This window comes from Apus apus, chromosome 27 (genome assembly GCF_020740795.1).
Source record: "Apus apus isolate bApuApu2 chromosome 27, bApuApu2.pri.cur, whole genome shotgun sequence".
Taxonomy (NCBI): domain Eukaryota; kingdom Metazoa; phylum Chordata; class Aves; order Apodiformes; family Apodidae; genus Apus; species Apus apus.
Genome location: NC_067308.1, coordinates 1,922,925 through 1,944,871, shown reverse-complemented (window position 1 = coordinate 1,944,871; position 21,947 = coordinate 1,922,925). Strand labels below are relative to the sequence as shown.

Below are 21,947 nucleotides of genomic sequence, written 5' to 3'. Positions count from 1 at the left end.
GGAGCTTCTGTCATACAGAGGCTGGGCCAGCTGTGATTGTTTAGCCTGGAGAAGAGGAGATCTTGTGCCTGAGGGGAGGGAGTAAAGAAGGAGAAGGAACCACTTGGAAGTGGTGTCCAGTGACAAGACAGGAGGCAATGGGCACACACTGAAGTACAGGAAATTCTGATCCATACATAAAGAGTTACCTTAATGTAAGGGTGATTGAACTCTGGGTTGTGGCATCTCCATCACTAGAGATGTTGAAAACCCAGCTGAAGGTGGTGGCTTTGAGCAACCTGCTCTACTTGACCCTGGTTTGAGCAGAGTGGTTGGTCTAGGGGATCTGCAGAGGTCCTTTCCAAACTCAACTGTTCCATGAAAATCAAGGAATGAAGCTGGGGTGTTCATTTCACAGTAGGAATTTGGGGGGTGTTGTTTCCTTTTTTAACATAAAAGCTGGTAGTCTGATTATATTAAGTGGCTTTTTCTCATGGCTTGTTTACTGTCCTACCTATGCCAGAAATCCCTTTTTGATGGTCCATTTCTGTCCTCCTCCACCTACAAAAACCATAGCAAGTGTTCCTAAAGCTAAACAAGAGTCATTTTAGTTTGAAGTTAGGAGTTTTTAGCTCCTACAGTGTGTTGTACTGACACTCTCTGACTGAAATTTTTTGTGTGTGTGCTTTTCTCTTCCCTCATTTGGTTTTTCAGGCACTTTGCCAACACAGGACAAACCTTCCCAGAGGCAGTCAGAGAGCACAAGCTGCAGCCCTTCCAGAAAGAGATCAACATCTGAGAGCACATCTTCCGCAGGTAAGTAGTATTTGGTGGCCTTGTTTTCAGGAGCACTGCTTTACTAAGATGTGTGCCACTACAGACCACTGAGCCAGCACTACTGAGAGAGCTTCTACAGCAGCAATATGGAGAGACCAAGTTTTTCTGCTCAGATTTTAGGGTGCAAGTGCTGCAGATTGGGTGGTGGAACAGGGAAACTTGAGCTGGCAGAGAAGCAGCAGCATAGCTATGACAGAATGAAGTTTGGTTCTTCACCAGGTTAAATGAGTCTTTTTGAAGCTCATTGCTTCAATGCTAACAAGACCTGTGACACTACATTCAAGCAATTAATTAAATTAATTAATAGATTATTTCCTCCATGGGGAAGAGCTTGACTCCTGTGCTGTCCTGAAGGCAGTTTTCTGCCCATGGGTAGATGACTGTTAGGGTCTAGACAGGGTGTGCTGGTACATTTTCTTGCAGCGTGTGAGAATCCTGCTAAGGTGATGGAATATGACAGGCAGCTCATCCCAGTCCCACTAATGATACAGTTGTGGATGATCCAGGGGAGGTCAAAATTACAGTAGGAGTGAGATGGAAGAAAGCTGTGGGATCTCTGGTAGCATTCCCATCACTTCTATCAAATGAGGACCAAGTCTCAGGTACAAAATCATCATGAAATTGAGCCAAGAGGCTATTGAGAGAGCTAGCTTTCTCAGCTGATTACTGCTTGAGGCGATCCATCTTTGCTCACTTTACAAGGAAGGAAAAAGTACTTCTGGTGTGTTAATGAGCTTTCGTTGGTAAGGAGGTCTGACTTGTGCAGTCCTAGGATGTAAGTGCATGTGTGTTGCTTTCTGTCACATTTTCACACCTACAAAACTGTCAAATCCACTGACCAAATTGTCAGAGGGAAGATCTGAAAAATGTTTGTTTCTTGTCTATTACTGGCAGGTTGTCACTGAAGTAAAAACACCCTTTTTGCAGTCCCTGTGAGGATGGCAGCTTACCTGTGATAGGACACAAAAAATCCATAACCTTGACCAATTCTTCTTACAAGCCCACTTGTAGAAAGAACTTCTGTTAGCAGAATTCAAACATTCCTAGGCACCAAAGTTGATTGCAGGTTTGTAGTAAACAATTACAGGTTTGGTTCTTAGAGAACTAGTTATGATTTCCATATGGGGAGAATGTGCCAAAGCTGCTGTTTCCTCCTCCCTTCAACGGGTGCTTTTTTTATCATATGTTAAAGAAAGTAATCTACAGTGAGGAAATGTTCTCTCCTTTTCCTCTGTGTTGTTAACTTACTTTTACTTACTCCTTTTGAAGGGGCAATTGCAATCAGTGTCATTCTGCGTACAGGAACGTGTTAAAAGTTCAGGCATGTTTTGTTGCAGGGGAGCATAAGAATGAAATGAATCACAAGTTTGTCAACTTCAAAGTCATTGAACTGATGATGCAGCTGAAAAGCCTGGTCTTTGTTATATTTTCCGTAGATCTGGAATGCATGTGGGATTTCAGTGCATTTGTCAGAGAGCTGCTTTGTTACCAAGGGCTGCAAACGTGCCTGCCCAGGGCTGCAGCTGTTTTGGAGATCTTAGCCTTCAGTTGTCCCATCCTTTTGGATCAGTTTCCAAACAGAAACACCCGTTCAAGGACACCCATTAGACTTTACATTGTGTTGAATGGTCCGGTTATCGTTGGATGGTGCAGCTGTTTACAGAGCTCACTGGGCTGAGCAGATGGTGTTTCTGTGAGGAGCCCTCAGCTCCATCCCCATGTGTATTTAAAGAGCATAAGAAAAAGAAAGGGTAATTTTATTATTTCATCTAAAATTGAAAGCTGAACGTGTAAATCCTTCCAGTTTTTTCCCAGTCGCTCAGGTTGCTCGGTTTTCCAGGTGCTGATGGTTAGGGTTAAAGCAGTGACCTGACAAAGGTGTTTCTCTGTTTTCTTTTTCACCCTGTAGGAAGAACATTGGTCATAGGAAGATATTTAGAACTTGTTCTGTTGATTCTACCTCCTTTAATTGTGCCCTCTCTGAAGCATATTTTCATTTGCACTTGCAAATTAATGACTACGACTAGAAAAGATTTATTTGAAACTGTTTGTGCTTTACCTTTCTCAGCTAATGCATAATCTTCCTCCTGTCAAATGATGGAAAGCCTTTTACAAAAACATTTTGCTGTCTTCCCTTTACCAGTTACCTTTACACTAGTAGAGGCATTTCAGTCTACAGCCTGGGACCCACTAGTTTAAGTAGATCTAATCTAAATAATTGGCTGCAATAACAGTAACATTTCATAACTGCTAGCGTGTAATTGTGATATATTTATTAGAAGACAGCATCCATTTTATTCCAGAAAGAACAGGTTTTCCTCTGATTAAATGTTCTCACTAAGAACCAGCAGGGCAGCTTTGGGAAGCTCCTAGTTTGAAACAAATCCCTTTTTAATACAGCATAATCTATATGGTTGACCTGGAAATTCTCTTTTTCAAATACCAATCTGCAGCTCTCAAGCATATAATATTTTGTTTGAAAAGTGAGATCTAACTTTACTTCTGGTGTAAACGAGCTTTTCTCTTTTGTTCAGATATTTTGCTTTAGCTTTGTCTAAGCCTGTTCTTTATTGCAATCAGCTCTGTCATTGTTATGTTTGTCTTCTTGATAAAGAAACTGCAAGAGCAGTGAAAAAGTTGTTTCAGTACTTCCAAACTATGAAAAAGAAAAATGAGTTTTAAAATGTTTTGGATGTTGCTCATTTTTTAATCAGTATTTAATTTTTCTGCACACAGAGGATTTCTTATTTTTAGTGTTGAATCCAAAGAAGCTTGAATTCTGGACTGTGGGTTCATAGGGAATTGCTCTGTGCTATTAGAAGTGGGAGACTGTGTGTGAATAAAGAGAAAATAATGGTGGTTAAAGCTGATGGTACAAAATGTAGACTTTGCACTCCCTGCATCGCTGGGTCCCTTTCCCTTTACAACTTGTGCTACAGCAACAGGTGTCTCGTCACTGAACGTTCCAGGCAATTACAGGGTGTAAAAGACTGTCAGCCTATCCAACTATTGTGTTTTAATTCCAGCCTTATTTGATGATATCTCAGGCCTGTTTCAGTCTGTAGATGTTGTTTGTCTTGCAGCGATGGGAGTGCCTGCCCGGGGAGCAAGGCTGGCAGCTGCGGTGGATGACCCAGTGGACAGCTTGCTGCAGCGCATGGTGCAGCACGAAGGCCAGGCCACTTTGGACAAGACCCTCGAAGCAGTCATTGCAAACGTGTCTGTTCCACCCCCAGCTAGTCCTGCTCGAAACCACAACAGGGAGCGAGGTCTGAGCAAACAGGACAGTCTCATAACTCCAGCTATTCCCAGCAGCTCCTGCAGCGACAGCATCTCTCTTCTGTCAGACAGATTACCAAACAGCTACTCCCCACATCATCTCAAGAGGAGTGTGGTTGAAGCCATGCAGCGACAAGCTAGGAAAATGTGCAATTATAACAAGATCTTGGCAACGAAAAAAAATCTTGACCACGTCAATAAAATCCTGAAAGCCAAAAAGCTGCAAAGGCAGTCAAGGACAGGGAATAATTTTGTGAAGCGCAGGCCAGGTAGGCCCAGGAAATACCCCATGCAGGCTGTTGTTTCCATGCAAGCTTTCCAGGCAGCTCGACTGGTCAGTCAAGAGTTAGATAAAAGAGAAGAAAGCAGCAGTCCCCTACACCTTGGACCCGATACCATCACAGATGTGATTGAAGCTGTAGTGCAAAGTGTGAACTTGAACACGGAGCACCGAAAAGGCTGGAAGAGAAAGAGGTGGCTTGCAGAGGAGCAGGCCAGTAAGAGACAAAAGTCTTTACCAGAAGATGAACAGGAGAGCAATAAGAGGTAATTCCCTTACAGTTTTGTACCCTCAGTATAGTCATTGCTGATTTTATAACATTTCAATCCATGAAAGAACCCTACTCCAATGAGCTCTGCTCATTACGTTTGCTTTTGTTAGGGAGTTCAGTTTAGAGGTAACCAACATGTCAGTTTTTAGTATGCTTGGGGTATTCCAAAGTTATTGAGCTCACCCCAAAAAGGTATGGAATCTCAGGTTACCTAAAATTGGTGGGTTTGTGCTTGTGTCTCAAGTGAAGCAAGTTTTATGATTGTCTTGGTGAAGAATGCTTTTAATGAGTTGGTAACAGGTATAGTGATCAGGTTTTCCTTCTTCATGTGCGGATTAAGGAATTGTAAGAGCTACACGTGCCGAGGGAGTCTTAAAGAGTGTGACTCCTGCATCACAAACACTTAGGAGCAACACAGAATGTCGGGTGAAATCAGCTGATACACAGCAACAAAAGGGTAAAACCAAAGCCACAGGGAGTTAAGGTGTGCACCTCTGCAGTTACTGTCTAGTCAAGGGCCACACCAGAAATCTCTCTTTCTCTAATCTTCATATGCTTATCCCCAAAGTCATCCATACAAACAGATCAAACTCTTCCAGAATTCCTCCTTTGTGTGTTTTCAGAATATTTCTGAAAAATAACCATCCATTTGTGTGTCAGAAATGAGTGCTCTAATGCAGGGATTTAGATGCACAGGCTGTTGCTGGAACCACATGTTCAGGGCTGTATTGGATGGCTCTCCTGAAGGCTAAGAAAAGGTTTACCACATGCTATTTTTTGAGTATAAAAGCAGATAGCATAAACCACCTTCTACATTACTCAGCTGAGGCTCTGGGGGATAAACATTAGCAGTACAAACAACATTATTTTGGTAATAATTAATAATAACATTACTATAAAAAGATCTTACGTTTCTAATTACTGTGCTCAACCACCACTTGATCATGATTTTTGAGTTGCATTTTTTTTAATAGCTGAGACATCTAGTAATTCAGAAACATGGATTGTTTTGGTTCTGCTGACCATATCATGGAGAGGAATAACAAAATATGGCAAGATAATGTTTATGGTAAGAAATATAGTAACATAACCCATAAGATAAGCCCTTTACAAGGGCTTGTAGTGAGAGAACAAGGGGTAATGGTTTTAAAATGAAAAAGGTTAGAGATCAGGAGGAAATTCTTTAGTGTGAGGGTGGTGAGACCCTGGCCCAGGTTGCCCAGGGAAGCTGTGGCTGCCCCATCCCTGGAAGTGTCCAAGGGCAGGTTGAATGGGGCTTGGAGCAACCTGGGCTGGTGGGAGGTGTCCCTGCCCATGCAGGGCGGTTGGAACTGGGTGATCTTTAAGGTCCTTTCCAACTCGAACCATTCAACGATTCTATGATAATCTTTAATATTTACTTTTTCTTCCAGTTTTACCGAGACAGTAGCTGAACCTCCCAGCCCACATGACGCCCTTGGGAAACCACATGAATCTGAAAACACTGGGCAGCCTCTGCCTTCTCTAGCCCAGCGTGAGAAAAAAGCTCCTCGACCCCCAAAGAAGAAGTACCAGAAGGCAGGACTCTACTCTGATGTGTACAAAACAACAGAGTAAGTAATACCAGAGCAAAGCTGTTGTCTGATAGTCCAGTGGAAACTGTCTCCTTCCAACTAGAGCCATAAAAAGCTGCTACTCTTGAGTACCTGAAATAAAACCATCAACTTAATTCAAGCCTGTGAAAAACCACATGCATGAGAATTATCAGAATCTGACCCAGTGAAGATATAAAATGTAACCCCAGGCAGAAAGCACCTCTCTCCAATCTGAAAGTGTTTCTGGGTATCGTCCTTGAAGAGGGTAAGAGAACTTCATTCAATGACCATACCCATCATGGCAGTAAGAGAGCTGGGAGAGCCCATGGTGTTCAGCTGCTGAGTGCAGTGTCTACATGAAAGGGGCCATTTGTTTTATCTTTTTATTGACTTAATTATGATGACTGGCCATCTTTTCTGTGAAAGAATTTCAGATATGTACCCTGTTCATCTCACAAATAAGTGAGGTTCATCTCCATAACTTTCAAGGAGACATTTAGAATAAACATCACTGATTGGCCCAAAACCTCATGTGCATTAGAAACTGGCCATCTCCCATTTCTGAAAACCAGCCCATTCCTGCTTCCACTTGTGGTTATGCAAGTTTTCTGCAGCCATTTGAGCAAATGTGTTGAAGGCAGGAATTTGCACTTCCCTTATCATACAGTCTTACAGATTAAAAAGAGACAAAACTGAGCACCTTCTCATTATGTTGTAAACCACTTTAAAATGTCAGTGTAATTTATCAGCTGCTCCTGGTGTCTTTCCTGAGTAGAATGAAGGCATCAATGGAAAGGATCAAAACTCTAAGGAAGAAGTTTTCAGTATTTGGATGTTTAGTCACTGGTGTAGACAATCATGCAACATTCAAATATTCTATCACAAAAATTTGGTCTCGGGAGGTGATCTGAGAGAGTCTTTTTTTTTATTATAGAAGTTTGGTTACATTCTCAGACCTAGTCAGCCAAGGGTGGACCTTTATTTCCTAGGCAGTAGGCAAACATGTCATTTGAGAAATTGTGTGAGTACAGAAAGTGAAAGTAAAGGTTTGTAGGTATTGATGATGGAATCAAGTTCACCACCCTGGAGAAGGCCATGACAAAGCTGAGCTCTACCTACAACCTTCCCTCTCCCATCAGACTTTGTGTTGCAGTTCCCTGGAAGATTGAAGAGGGTTTATTTGCTCCCCTTTGGCTGTTGCTCCACATGCTGAGTTCTTTCCTTGCACAGATATGATGTTTATGATGAGCTGAGGAAGCTTTACCCTACCAAGGAAGCAAATGGTGCCTACACAGTCTGAACTACCTCTCTGCATGGTTGTTTGACCACTGATACTGCAACAAGGCATGAAAAACGCACAGCTGGGCAAGGACAGAGCTGTGACCATCTCAGTTTAGGTGTCCCGTCTGACAGTGAGGTGCAGCTAGAAGGGCTGCTCCTACCATTCCTTCCACTGGATCTCTTTACCAAGTTGGTTCAGCAAACTAAATCAGCAGAACAAGAGTAACTTTTTTATAATTAGATTTTCTGCTGCTTTAAGTTGCTGTTCCCGTTACACTGCACAGTCAGACATAGGTCAGTGCAAGGGGAGAGCAGAAGTTCATGTTGTTATCCTGTTATTTCTATAACTTCCTGCTGTACCAGTATGAAAACATCTTAGTTGAGAACAAAATTGCAACTCTAGTTGTAGGGCCCCCTCTAGTGATAGTACAGTTAAGTGTTGTCACTATCTCAGTTAAAACACTCTGTGCAGCCTCTAGTGATGGGTGTTGTACTCACTGCTTTTCTGTATTTCTGTTTGCAGTATTCAGTTGCAGACACTGTCTTAAAAAGATTTTCCTACTTTATGGCATCTTTATTAAATACTTCCTAAAGGTCATTAAAACAGTGGAAGTTTTTCTGAAGTTTACAATTACAATTTATAGCCTCTCTCTAAATCAGTCACATCCAACTGCTGTGCAGCAGCACAGAAAAGGTTTATCATTGCCAGTTGTAGTCTACTGTCAAAAAGAGAAAAGTCTGCATTATTTCTCTGCAGCCACTTCAGTTGTGCCATTTGTCTCAACAGGACTTCACTCCAACTCGCCTTGATCTAGAAACTTTATTAAAACACAGCCACGAAAGCTCAGACTGCAGATTAACTAAGAATAAAAAGAATGGTTTCTGGAGTCAGTTTCAGGTCTACTTTAGGTCTGCTTTTGTAGACAGCATAAGCTGATTTGTTGTGAACCTCTGCATGAGTTTTCCAGAATCCTCAGCTCCCGCTGGAAAACTACGCAGATCTTTTGCTGAGAAGTTCAGTGTGTGGCTGCACAAGACTGCAGCTTGGAGAGCAGGAGGGTTTTGAAAAGGCTTATTATCTATTTACCCAGTTGTAGCTTTCCTCGAGAAGTGCAAAGTGCACCAAAGAAATTTAATAATTGGATTCAAACTGGACAGGAAGTTCCACCTCCACATGAGGAAGAACTTCTTTACTGTCATGGTGACGGAGCCCTGGGACAGGCTGTCCAGGGAGGTTGTGGAGTCTCCTTCTCTTGAGACTTTCAGGACCTGTCTGGATGCCTTTCTGAGTCATCTGCCCTAGTTTTGGTCCTGCCCTGGCAGGGGGGTTGGACTCAATCATCTTCGGAGGTCCCTTCCAACCCCCAACATTCTCTGATTCTGTAATAATTATTAAATTATTATTTAATAAAAATTTATATTGTTTAAGGGAGCTTTTTTTTAAAATCAGTAATAACAAATGTGAGTTTTCATTGCAAAAGGGTGATCTGTAGAGCTTGCTACCCAGCTGGGGAAGGGTCTAGAGAACAAGTCATACGAGGACCAGCTGAGGGCACTGGGGATGTTTAGTCTGAAGAAAAGGAGGCTGAGAGGGAACCTCATTGGCCTCTACAACTACCTGAAAATAAGTTGTAGGGAGGTGGGTGTTGGCCTCTTCTCCCAAGTAAATAACGACAGGACCAGAGGAAATGGCCTGAAGTTACACCAGAGGAGGTTCAGATTGAATGTTAGGAAGAATTTCTGTACTGAAGGAGTGGTCAGACACTGGAGAAGCTTGGATTGGGTTTTTGTGTTGACAGTTGGACTTGGTGATCTTAGTTCCTTTCCAACCATGATGATTCTGTGTCCAGAGCTGCTCAAAGACCCTGGTTGCACAGTGTAGCTCAGTGCTAGCCAGTTGCTCTTCTGGAACATGGTTTTTACATGCAATAGGCATGTGGCTCCTACAATGTCTCCATTTTGCGGATGTTACAGTCTGTGGAGCTGCTGGATGACTCAGAGTAGGTAGTTGAACATTTTAGAAGCACACCTATTGAAAAATCAGCCAGCTGAATTAAAATTATGGTCTAAGGTTGCAGTTCAGTAAATACTTTAGATTGTCAGAAGGTAACACTGCACTAAAAGAGTCAGTTTTACTTTCTTCTCACCTTTGTGGCTTATTCCTATCCCTGAGATGTCCCTTCCTTTGTCCCTTCCTGGTGCAGTTAACTTTGCTGTCATACCAAGTTACACCAGCAGAAGGTGGGGAGCATCAAGCAGCTTATTCTGTTTGTCAGCCTCCCTGTCAGGCTGGTCAAGGTCATAAAGATGTGTTGGTGGCGCTTGGGGCCCTGACTCCAAATGAAAGCATCTGTGAGGCTATGGGCATGGGTCAGCAAAGGGAAAGGGAGAGGTTTTCTCCTCAAGTTAGGAGCCAAACACAAAACCAGAACCTTTATTGCTTGCCCAGAAACCCCAGCTAAAACAGCTCATTATCTTCCTAGTGGGAATATGTGGGCCTGCTAATCCAGAGCCTTTCTTGATAGTGTGGAGAGGCTTTTTTCAATTCACAAGACTTTTTACATGGTATCTATGTTTATAAGCCTGGGTGGATTGTTTATTATTTTAGTATATTCACTTTCTTCATTCATGCTTTGACATCTCAGCCTTTCCCTCTGAGGTCTCTCAAGTATCAATGGCCTTTGTGCAGCTTGCTGCTTTGTCTTAACAGTTTGTTACATGCCTTTAATAATGCTTCAGCACTCCGTTTGGAAGGAAAACAGGGAAGGTGCTTTTCCCAGTGTTCTTTGTGACTAGGCTAAGATGGGTGTGTCTGCAGTGCCCGAAGAAATTAATGTTGTATATTGTGGTTTTAGATAATTACCTACTGCATTTTTCCTTCCATGCTGGTTTCCTCCTTGTAGTTTATTTACTGTAATTTATTTTCCCATTGGCTTCTTTTGCAGTTGTTAAAAGAGAGCACATTTGGCTTGAATTAAGTCACCTTTCTATTGAATGGTTTTCCTTTTTTTCTCTGCCTTTGATTTAAGGATTTACCTGCATCGTGGAAATGGAGGTTCACACTTTGCCTTTTTAAAATAGCTTTCCTTTTCCACTTGCTAAGAACTTGCTTTCCAGGTCTTGTAAGTAGAAACTTTATGGACTTTCTTTGCAAGTCTTAGTGATTCGGTGAAGCACAACCTGGAAGGATAGAAGACATGAGCTGGGGCTTAGGGACTTTGGTTTGTTTAGGGTTTTGTTGTTGTTGGGTTTTTTGGGGGGGAAGTTTAATCTTCTATAGAATATAAATGGCTTTTTCATTGCCTAAGCAAATTAAATTAATTCCTGCCATCAATAAACAGAGGGTCATAATATTTTAAAACCTTTATTGTTAGAATGTTACTGCTTTTTGATTAGGTTTGCCATGTGTCCATCTGGATAGGTTAAGTGATCCTTAACTAAGTGATCCTACTACCTAGAGCCTTGCCATATAGCTTTACTAAGAGAAGAGTTGTTTAATTAAGAGTATATGCAGCATTTAGCCCAATAGAACCCTTGTTCGAGCAGTAAGCAAATCATTGCAATCCATCCAGGCTGTTTCTGGCCTTCCAGTTATTGATATTTGTATCTTAAAATTTGTTTTTAACTTGCATTTTCCATTCATTAGTTAAACACCACCATATTTTTATTGAGTCAGCTTTCAGTTCTGTGCCAGTTGTTCAAATAAACCCCTTATAAAACTTGAGTAAACTTTAATAAGCTTCAATGTAATTTTAATCTTCGGTGTACTTAATATTTAGAAGCCTCTTCTGAATGTTGCAAGGCTACAGTACTCAGTATAACCACATGAGTGTTTCCACACTTTGTCAGTATCCCAAAGGAGATGTTCATAAAAGTCAGGTTACTGAGCTAGGAGGTTTGACATCTACTTGACCCAAACAGACAATATTCTGCCCCTCTTCTCTGGGGAGACCCCACCTGGAGAACAGTGTCCCGCTCTGGAGCCCTCAGCACAGGAAGGGAGCTCCAGGAAAGCTGGGGAGGGAACAGAGAGGGCAGTGACAGGACAAGGGGTAATGGTTTTAAACTGAAAGAGGGGAGATTTAGGTTGGACATCAGGAAGAAATTCTTCACCATGAGGGCATTAAGGTGCTGGAACAGGTTGCCCAGGGAGGTTGTTGCTGCCCCCTCCCTGGAGGTGTTCAAGGCCAGGTTGGATGAGGCTTGTGCAGCCTGGTCTGGTGGGAGATGTCCCTGCTCATAGCAGGGAGTTTGGAACCTGATGATCTTTAAGGTCCCTTCCAACCTTCGCCATTCTATGATTCCTGTTTTGTCCTCCCATAAAGGGGCATCACATTGTTTTTTATAACTCTGATTTTGGTTCTTTCCCTGCTTTTCTCAATGAACAGCCTTCTGAAGGAGCAGCATGTGGGCACTGGCTCTTCAGAAGTTAGGAAAGCAGGCACTATACATGTGTAACCTGTCAAATACCTAAGCAAGCAACATCAGACATGATTTGTTCATCTTTTATTTTTCTAATCTTAGTTACTACTTCTATTACGTACTGCAATTTTAAAGTTGTCCCATTAGGTGTTGCCTGAATAGTAGTCTTGGAGAAAATTCAAACCATAAATTTTGAACTGGATGTGATCCCTGTGTTTGTCAGGTCCTGCTACAGCAAGCAACCTGGAAATCAGGTTTTTTGGTCATTTCTACTCCTATTCTCTTGCCTGTTGATCTAGAGATTTGTGCCTTAATTTAAACAGATTACAAATTACAGATGTTCCTCTTTCTGATTTTTGTCCTTGCTGTTCCCGTCCTCCACAGTCCAAAGAGCCGCCTCATACAACTAAAGAAAGAAAAGCTGGAGTACACTCCTGGAGAGCACGAGCATGGGTTGTTTCCTGCCCCTATTCACGTTGGTAGGTACCTCATGTGTGTTTTACTTGTTGGGAAACAAGTATCATGCTGAGGATCGTGGAAGTAATCTGTCTGGGCTTCACAATCTCTGCCTCTCTCCCTTCTTCTTTTATTTCATCACCTCACAAAGTTATTCAATCTTTCAGTGTATGAACATTGCCAAAGGTCACACGTTGTTCAGTGCAAAAGTTTTACTCAGGAGGCTTTTTCATTTGCTACAAAAATTTTGTTCTCATTTTTTGTTTATCATAAGAAAACACCAATCTAGTTTAAAACCTGCTTTAACTGCTATAATACTTTTGCTGAAATGCTGAGCCTTCTTTTCTAACTACCATTACAGTAGAATAGCCAGAGACAATTCTATGACTATTCCTTAAATCTCAAAAGCTCAGCATGCAGTAATAAATTCCCCTATAGCCCCATGCACTCAGTGATGTCTGTTGTTAAGCATGGATAAAAGTGAGGAAGAATGAAGAACTTAGCTATTATGTATGTTTTTATTTCACCCCCATTTTGAGATCTCAGGTAGAACCAAATGAGGTTTAGGGCTTCTCTTTGCTGAGCATTTAGAACCCATGGAGTTCCAGGTTGCAGCTGTCGAGTCCTGTCCACTGGACTGGGCAGCCTGGATTCAGTGGCCATGAACTCCCAGACTAACATTTTTGAAGCTCATGTGATTTCCCAGGACAAGCCAAGATTGATCTATTTTTCAGTTAATTGTGCTTTTAAAATGCTGTGGTTTCTTACTTCAAGTGCTGTCAGGCAGAGAATACAGGAAATTCCATATTGTGCAGCAGGAATATTTGTCCCACCAAATACAAACGTTTCATTGGTTTGTCTTCTTTAACTGAATTTTTTTGCTCTATAAACAACTTTGACTTCCACAGAGAAGTAACAGCAGGTGAAGAGTTTGACAGATCTGCGTGAATCACTAACTGCAAGACAGGTTTCAGAACAGAAGGTGTTAATTTAAATTCTCAAAAACATGACCCCTCTCAGTTCCTTTCTCAATTGGGTCACAAAACTGTTGTGTGACCAGACCATCTGTCGGGATGAGGTTCAGGTTGCAGTGCCACCATCCTGTTCTCTTCACAAGAAGGTTTGCTTGTGCCAGCAGACACAAACCAGCTCCTGCACTGGAGCTAAAGCTGCTCCGAGTGCTCCAGGTCAGGTGGCTGGAGGGTGGTTTAATGGCAGAGCAGAGTTGGGAGGCTCAGGGCTCTGCCAGGTGACTGCACTGCTAGCACTTGACAAGGGCAGGAGGGACCTTCCTGCACTCTGGGTATGGTGCATGGGCACCTGAAAGAACCTTTTGTTTTGCTCACTGATGTCATAGGAGTGAAAGCAAATTCCCAGCAGATTTAGCTCTTTCCTGGAACCTGCTATGGATGAGTAAAGCATTGAAAATGAAAAGTAATTTAGAAGTAAATGGTAAGGAAAACATCACAGTTTTTCTTTTCCAGTGAAGGGTACACATGTGAATTTACATGAAACCACAAACTAGTGCTGGAGGAACCTAAAGGCACGTGTTAACATTTAGAAAAACTGTGGAAGTCTGACACAGGACTAACACCTCATCTTAGTCACTCTTCTCACTACAGTTTGTGATACAATATGCCAACAAAACAATAAGAGAATGTTTTCATCTTGGCTAGAACTTAGTGTTTGTGTCAAACCTTGGGTCTTACGTTAACGAAGTGTGTAATGGTGCAGGTTTCTTCTTTTGGGAAGAGGTTATTGGTGGCTACATTTTAGAATAGAGAGAAAAGCTAGAATGGAAGTAGTAATTTATCTAAAATTAGTTTCAGTTATTGCTGAAAATCTGGATCATATTGCAGTCATTCCAAAACATCTAGGAATGTGGTTGCCAGGTCTGAATTTGTTCTTTAGTCTGCTTTGGTCATAGGAACAGGCTTGGATATTGTTTTCAAAACTGATTGAGTTTCTCTGAGTACAATATTGTGATTTACTATCTTGCACGAATTGTGCAGATGGGGTTTTTAACACATATTTATTCTCTGTGCTAAATCGTTTTCTTCATGTGTGTGCAAAAAGCTCAGGATAAAGTGTCAACTTGGAGATTCCTGCCCAAAGTGAATGATGGTGGCTGTGAGGCTCACAGTTGTGTTCAGTTGGGTCAGTTATTTGCTGTTGTCCCCAGGGTAGCTCACATGCAGCACAGGCAGGTGAACACCTGCAAGGTTCCTGGCTCTGCTTTTCAGAGTTGAACTGTGGCTGTTGGAGTTCAAGTCCAAGCAGAAGCTCCCTCTCCCACCTGCCTCACCAGGCAACTTGCATCTAAGACAGCAGCTTCCCTCCCTGTTCATAAAGATTTAAACCTGAGTGGGACAGCAGAGCAGAATGCAGCCCATGGCACAGTGGAGGGCTCTTCCCTGGGCTTGCCACTAACAAACAGAACATCCTGGGAGGATTCTGCTCTTCTGCCTTTTTGACTGTCAGACATGGAGAGGCCCTGTCAGAATTTGGCAGCATGCCTGGGAGCAGCCCTTATTCCTCCTGGGGATGTGTGGGTATGAGTGTGTGTGACTGACAGAGCTTTTTGTTTCAGGAAAGTATCTCAGACAAAAGAGAATTGACTTCCAGCTGCCTTACGACATCCTCTGGCAGTGGAAACACAATCAGGTATGACATTAAAAGTTACTGGTTGCCAATAATATAATGAGAAGTCATAGAAAACAGCAGATTCTTTCATGAAAGCTGCGTTGATACACCCTGTGTAATGATGAATATTCTTGGTGCAGCCATTGCATGAAGGGGAAGAAAAAAGGATTTACATATGGATTTAATGTGAATAATTGTTGTTATTCCATTGCTTGCAAAATAACAAACCTATTTCTGCTGAAAAAAGCCATCAATTTTGCTGCAGACTTTTATTCTGGTAGCTTGCCTGCTTGCTGCAATGACATGCCTCAGGAGAATTCAGATGTACTGCCAACAGCACTGAGAAATTTCAAGCCTTATTTTTCTTGGATCAGTCCCAGCAGAGTGGAATTTATTTTTCACTTGCAAGCTGAGATTTTCATACTGAGGAAAGAAGAGAAGCTGTTTAACAGTTGCGTTCTTTTTAAAGAGCTTTAAATATGTGCAAACCTAAAAATAGGCATATTTTTTTCCCTGAGAAGTTTCCACCAAGTGGTTTAACACAGGATTTAAGGCTGGAGGGTAAATCTGTCCCCAGCTCTGCTGCAAGAAGGTGCTCTCAGACATGTAATTTGAGCATGTAAATGAACAAGACACAGTCCCAGGTGGTCATGGTTCCAACTACTCGTAATACCACCAAAAATTAATCTTCAAGTCATGATCCTTGTTGACATTTCAGCCAAGGAAAGTTTCTTGCCATGTGTTAAAGATTAATTACATCTACCTATCTTATATTTTCAACCACTATGCACCAGTATAGATTAGGGGTTGACCTGCTAGGTAGCAGCCCCTTGGAGTCCTGGTGGACAACAAGTGATCCATGGGACAACAATGTGCCCTTGTGGCCAAGAGAGCTAATAGTATCTAGGGATGTATGAGAACAGTGTGGCCAGCAGGTAAAGGGAAGTTCTCCTCCCCCCTGCTCTGTCCTGGTGAGACCACATCTGGAGCATTGTGTCCAGTTCTGGGCTCCCCAGATCAAGAGGGACAGGGATTTACTGGAAAAAGTCCCATGCAGGCTACAAGGATGATGAAGGGGCTGGAACATCTGTCATATGAGGAAAGGCTGAGAGACCTGGGGCTGTTTAGTCTGGAGAAGAGAAGACTGAGAGGGGACCTGATTAATGTCTATAGATATCTGCAGGGGGGTGTCAAGAATGGGCCAGTCTCTGTTCAGTGGAGCCTGTGACAGGACGAGAGGAAACTGGCACCAAGTGACAACACAGAAAGTTCCACCTCAACATGAGGAGAAACTTCTTTGCTGTGAGGGTGAGGGAGCCCTGGGACAGGCTGCCCAAAGAGGTTGTGGAGTCTCCTCTGGAGACTTTCAAGACCCGTCTGGATGTGTTCCTATGGGGTCTGCCCTGGGTGTTCCTGCTACAGCATGGAGTTTGTACTCCGACCTCCAGAGGTTCCTTCCAACCCCTCTGATTCTATTTTCTCAAGGTTTTCCATATCTACCTAGAACACAAAGCCCTCATAGAGCAGCTTTGTTTGTGCCATGGTGGTTACCTGCCCATGTGCCATATGTGTTACTGCTGAAAGCCTGATAATGCAGGAAATGTGTGAAATATGTCATAATTTGGAGTTATTCCTTAAAGCTTGTTAGAAAGCATGGAATATATATGAAGTTATGAAGTGTGAGCTAATCTCCCCTTTGCCCTCTAGTCATCTCCATCTCCAGAGACGTTTCTCTGATTGGAAGATTAATATGCTTTTCTCTTGGCTCCTATCTGTAGTTTTTATAGGCACCTCAATTTTTCTTTTTCCCTTTTTGAAGTTTCAGCACATGGTCATTCCATCAGAGATGCTTTCTCCAAAGTAGATTTAAATAATTATTATTCTTTTCAGTATTGAAAAGAACATCATTGTTCAATCTGTTCTCATGTTATCAATATTCCTCTGTTCAAATAGTATGGGAAGAATAAACAGTGTGTTAGAAAAACTGCTCAGCTACCTCATTAAGTCTAAATTCTACTTATTATGTACTTTGTTTTTACTTGTTTGCTAATATAGTCTGAGCCTAAATAAGAAAATGCAGATATAGTTTCTAGGAATGATTACAAAACTGTTAGGTTTGTACAGAAGATCATTGCCCTGATTCTTTTGAATAACAGATGCACTTGTGCAATGTATTAACATTTTCTGTCTCTTCCTTTTAGTTGTATAAAAAGCCAGATGTCCCACTTTATAAAAAAATCCGTTCTAGTAAGTAAAATCTTATTACTAAAATGTGTTAACTGTGGAATTTTCAGCACACCCTACCTTTCTGTCATGCTTTTTGTCCTGCCAAAGACACTTCCACTTTCTTTTTTTTTTTGTGTTATGTAGTTGAAATGAAAATATTGTAGATAAATAGTTCTGTTTTTCCACATGCAAAGAATTCTTTTCCCTGATTGGGTTTGTTTTGGTTTTGGTTTTGTTGTTTTTTTTCTCTAGATGTATATGTGGATGTCAAGCCTCTTTCTGGCTATGAGGCCACTACCTGCAATTGTAAGAAGCCAGATGATGACAACGGAAAGGGCTGTCAGGAGGACTGTCTTAACAGGTTAGGAATAAGTTGTCTATGATAAGAGAATTTCAATAAATGGATTATTTCACATCAACTCATGATGTGTTAAGCAAAGAGTTGTGCTGGATGCAATGCCAGTAGTAAAGAGTATTATGACAGAACATAGAGAATAACTCTGCTCCATGTGTGCTCCCCCCACCTCCTCCTTCAGCGGAAGAGCCCACTAAAAGCTCCATTTTGCTCTTTAAGTGGCAGTGAGAGCCAGGCTGGGATTATTGGTGTGAATTATACCTTGAAAGCAAGAGGCATTTGAGTTCTTGAATAACTTGTATTTAACAGAGGAAATTTAAAGGAAAAAGAATCTAAATTGTTTTCCCTTGTATGATAGATGTAAAAGGATGCTATTCACCTTCCTTTAACTTCTTTATTTTTCATTGTAGGATGATCTTTGCGGAGTGTTCACCAAACACCTGCCCTTGTGGTGAACAGTGTTGTAACCAGCGGATACAGAGGCACGAGTGGGTGCAGTGCCTGGAGAGGTTCCGGGCAGAGGAGAAAGGATGGGGGATCCGTACCAAAGAACCCCTGAAAGCAGGACAGTTTATCATTGAATATCTAGGAGAAGTTGTTAGTGAGCAAGAATTCAGGTAGAAATATTTATTTTCTGCTTTAGCATGGAAGGCTCAATAAATAAGTTTAGCATCTATTGCCATTGCTGGGAAATCCTTAGAAATTAAGGGGAGAGTAAGGGGAAAAAGAAGAATGTTCTTCTGGTCACAGCCACCAGAAGGAAGGCTTAGAATTCAGCTTTTTAATCAACCAGTCAAAATAAAGAGGAATTATTATAGTGTTGGAAATGCATCATCTGCCCTCTAAATGCCAAATGCCACAAGTGAATGTGAATTTTATATGAGTACTGTGCAGGACTTGAAGTGTGCAAGGTCAACGAGGAGCATAACAGGGCAGGAAGGGAAAAGAGCTTTCACAGACAGGTATGAAGAAAAAGGAACAAGTGGGAGCATCAGTAACCAATGAAAGAAAGAAAATGTAGTTTGGTTAACTACACAGCATCCCAGGAAGATTGAGACCAGAGGGACATACCTGCTGCTCTTAGAGCTCCATCAGAAGTCAAATGCAGAGATACCTTTTGACACAACTGGCTCATTACTGTTGCTCTCTTGCTACAGAGATTTAGCTGTTACCCATGGATGTGAATTCAGAAACTGTCCTGTCCCAGCTAATGAAAGGGAGAGGCTGATTGTTGTACACATGCATACATCTGCACATCAAAGAATCTACCCTTGCATTTTCTCTTCCATACACAGGTTACCAACATGAAATGTAGACAAATAATCTGCAGAACCCAAAAGAGCATTCCAGAAGAGCAAATTTCTAAATTCTAATCCAAGCTCTGTCAATGGCCTTGACTTAGAAAAATAGGTATAATCATGGTTTTCCTCCATCTCTAGGTGTATGGTTCTATAAAATATAAAAGATGATAATTGCTTTTTCTTCAAAACCCCCCCTCAGCTGCTTCAATGCTCTGTTACTATGTTACTCCCTGTTTGGTTTGCAGCAACAGGCAGAATCACAAATAATAACTTTCCTGTGTTGCTTCCTAGGAACCGGATGATTGAACAGTACCATAATCACAGTGATCATTACTGCCTGAATTTAGACAGTGGAATGGTGATAGATAGCTATCGTATGGGCAATGAGGCTCGTTTCATCAACCACAGCTGTAATCCTAACTGTGAGATGCAGAAATGGTAAGAAAAATATACTCTGTTTATTGGAAGAGTGATATACCATTGACTAAGGTGTAGATAACCAGCTCAGCTCAGAGAATCTAGCTAAAAATAGGAAGGGGAATCAAGCTAAACAGTGGAAATAATACTTCCTATCATGCTTGCATTGCACAAGACATTTTCAGGTATTGGACATTTTGGAGACAGGATCTAAGGCAAATCCAATGTAGGTTTTTGTCATTCTGTTCATCTGCTACTAATGTTGAAGCCCAGGTAATGCCATAAAATAATCTACATGTAGATGTTGTGGCAATTCAGGTGTGTTTTTCAATGAGGTAGACAGGGCAGTACTCTGAGTTCAGCATACCGTGTGTCCTGTCAGTATTATCAGAAGAAATCCAGTGCCAGACTGGGAGGAAGTATTTCTGAGAAACTTCCAATGAAAAACTTAGAGTGAAATAGCAGATGTTTGTCATAGAATCAGCTGTGGTCAGTGCAGTGGAGCTGTGCATCAGAACAATGGAGCAGCTTGTGATTCTCAGATACTGTGAGGGGATTTAAGCACTAGTAATGAAGTTTTAAATTTGAAAATCCATCACAAAAAAGAAGTAAAATAATTGGAGAGGCAATTAATTTAAATGCATTTTCTGAAATGATGTTCAGTGCAAGCTTTTTATTCAGGGTGAGAGCCTGAATCTCAGCAGTTGATGAATAGATCTGCTGTGGTAGCCAGGAGGGTTTGTAGCTTCTCTATTTGAAGTCCAACTGCCTGCTCCTTGGAAATGGGATATTCACTTTCTTGGCTTTCCACATTGATTGTAAGACATAAAAAAAGCAAACAGTACAAATGAAGAACAAGCATAATCCAGCAAAAGTATTGTGTCCTATCTCTAACAGTTCCACTCTGTGGACAAAGACACTTTTTTTTTTCATTATTGGGAATATTTTCCTGTTCTTCCCCTGCAGGTCTGTAAATGGTGTTTACCGGATTGGATTGTATGCCCTGAAGGACATGCCTGCTGGTACTGAACTGACTTATGACTACAATTTTCACTCATTTAATGTTGAAAAACAGGTAAGGATCACAGTGCAAGACCGTAAGAAAACTTACCAAGGACAAACACTCTGTGAAGCTGAAGGTCAATTAACAAAACCTATTGTGATCTATTTGACAGAACAGGGTTTTTTATAATACTGAGAGAGAATAAAATTTTGGGGGTTTATTTAATTTCTTTTTTTTCCCAAGCAACTCTGCAAATGTGGTTTTGACAAATGCAGAGGAATAATTGGTGGAAAAAGTCAGCGAGTGAATGGACTGTCAAGCAAAAGCAACCAGCCTGTGAGCACCCACAGAAGGCCTGGGCGGTCAAAAGAGAAAAGGAAGTCAAAGCACAAATTAAAGAAGAGAGTAAGTAAAAAAGGCAGCTCTTTTTTTTTTTTGTGGATAGAGCTTAATAGGAAATCAGTTTGTGCCAGCAAACTGGAAAAACTGTGTGTTTTCATATTTTAACCAAAATACTACAGGTTCGGTCTCAGAAACTGCTTTTACTGTTTTCTAAGTTCCTGGCACAGGTTTTCCTGTCTATCAAAATGATCTGTTTTCCAGAGGGGCCACATCCCAGAGGAACCCAGTGAAAGTGTCAACGCACCAACAAGGCTGACACCACAGCTTCAGATGAAGCCCATGTCTAACAGAGAAAGGTAAGGAATGACTTCAGTGAGGGTTTTTCTCAGAAGTGACCTACAAATGTTAAGATTATTTTATTTTCTCATAGATAGAGCATCATAAAACGTCTGAGTTAGCAGCTCTTAGTTCTCCTTTAACCAGCCAGGGTGGAATCCCTCTCCATAAATAATATCTGCCATTTTCCCCATTTTAAGGAATTAATTTTACAGTAAGAAAGTGATTCTTGAATTATTCTAATTTCTGCAGGAATTTTGTGCTAAAACACCACGTATTTTTGGTACGAAACTGGGAGAAGATTCGACAAAAGCAAGAGGAAGTGAAGCACGTCAGTGAGAACATCCACAGCACGTCCCTGTACACCCGCTGGAACGGGATCTGTCGGGATGATGGCAACATCAAATCCGGTGAGGCCAACATAGATTCCGCAGGTTCCTGCTTTGAGAACCTCCATAACATGCGCGTGAAGAGTTTAAGTAAGCTCTGTGTGGAAATCAAATGCAGAGTTACCACAAGATTCACACACCTTCTGGAATCCATCCAGGGAACGGATAACAGAGATAACAATCCCCATGTGGGCGTTTCTGTGTGTGTGTCCTTGGCTTTACACAGAAGCTCTTTCGCTGTTCTAGTGTGTTCTTTGCATTATGGAATTCTGCAGTTTCCTCTGAAGCACTTCTTGCTGTTTTCTTAAGAATGAGAAGTTCGTATCCTATAAATAATTTGTCTGGTTGCTGGATTAATTCATGTTCTTCTAACAGCCGTGATGCCTCTCAAGTCCTGGGAGAAGTTGTCATGTCTTGTGTTTAATCAAGAGTGGTTTATGAGAGGGAGGAGGATGGTTGTTAACATTTCCCATGATTTGCCCTTACAGTGAAGAGTTGGTTTCTGCTTTCTGTATCCTCAGACAAGAAACAGTTGCATTGACTTTGAAATTGTAAT

The 21,947-nt window shown here is 41.6% G+C and overlaps 1 protein-coding gene across 2 annotated transcripts in view; it reads left to right on the top strand.

Annotated features, from left to right (window-relative positions):
• The window catches only part of ASH1L (ASH1 like histone lysine methyltransferase), a 73,368-nt gene that overhangs the window by 32,290 nt on the left and 19,131 nt on the right, over positions 1–21,947 (top strand). Inside the window, exons 4-16 of one of the 2 annotated variants that reach the window (XM_051641248.1) lie at positions 694–795; positions 3,900–4,641; positions 6,059–6,238; positions 12,308–12,402; positions 14,970–15,043; positions 17,224–17,269; positions 17,501–17,609; positions 18,014–18,220; positions 19,196–19,342; positions 20,288–20,396; positions 20,568–20,729; positions 20,928–21,022; positions 21,255–21,412. In XM_051641248.1, the coding sequence (XP_051497208.1) occupies positions 694–795; positions 3,900–4,641; positions 6,059–6,238; positions 12,308–12,402; positions 14,970–15,043; positions 17,224–17,269; positions 17,501–17,609; positions 18,014–18,220; positions 19,196–19,342; positions 20,288–20,396; positions 20,568–20,729; positions 20,928–21,022; positions 21,255–21,412 (2,226 nt within the window). Of the gene's footprint in view, positions 1–693; positions 796–3,881; positions 4,642–6,058; positions 6,239–12,307; positions 12,403–14,969; positions 15,044–17,223; positions 17,270–17,500; positions 17,610–18,013; positions 18,221–19,195; positions 19,343–20,287; positions 20,397–20,567; positions 20,730–20,927; positions 21,023–21,254; positions 21,413–21,947 lie in introns of both variants that reach the window. The other variant, XM_051641247.1, reaches the window with a different exon arrangement.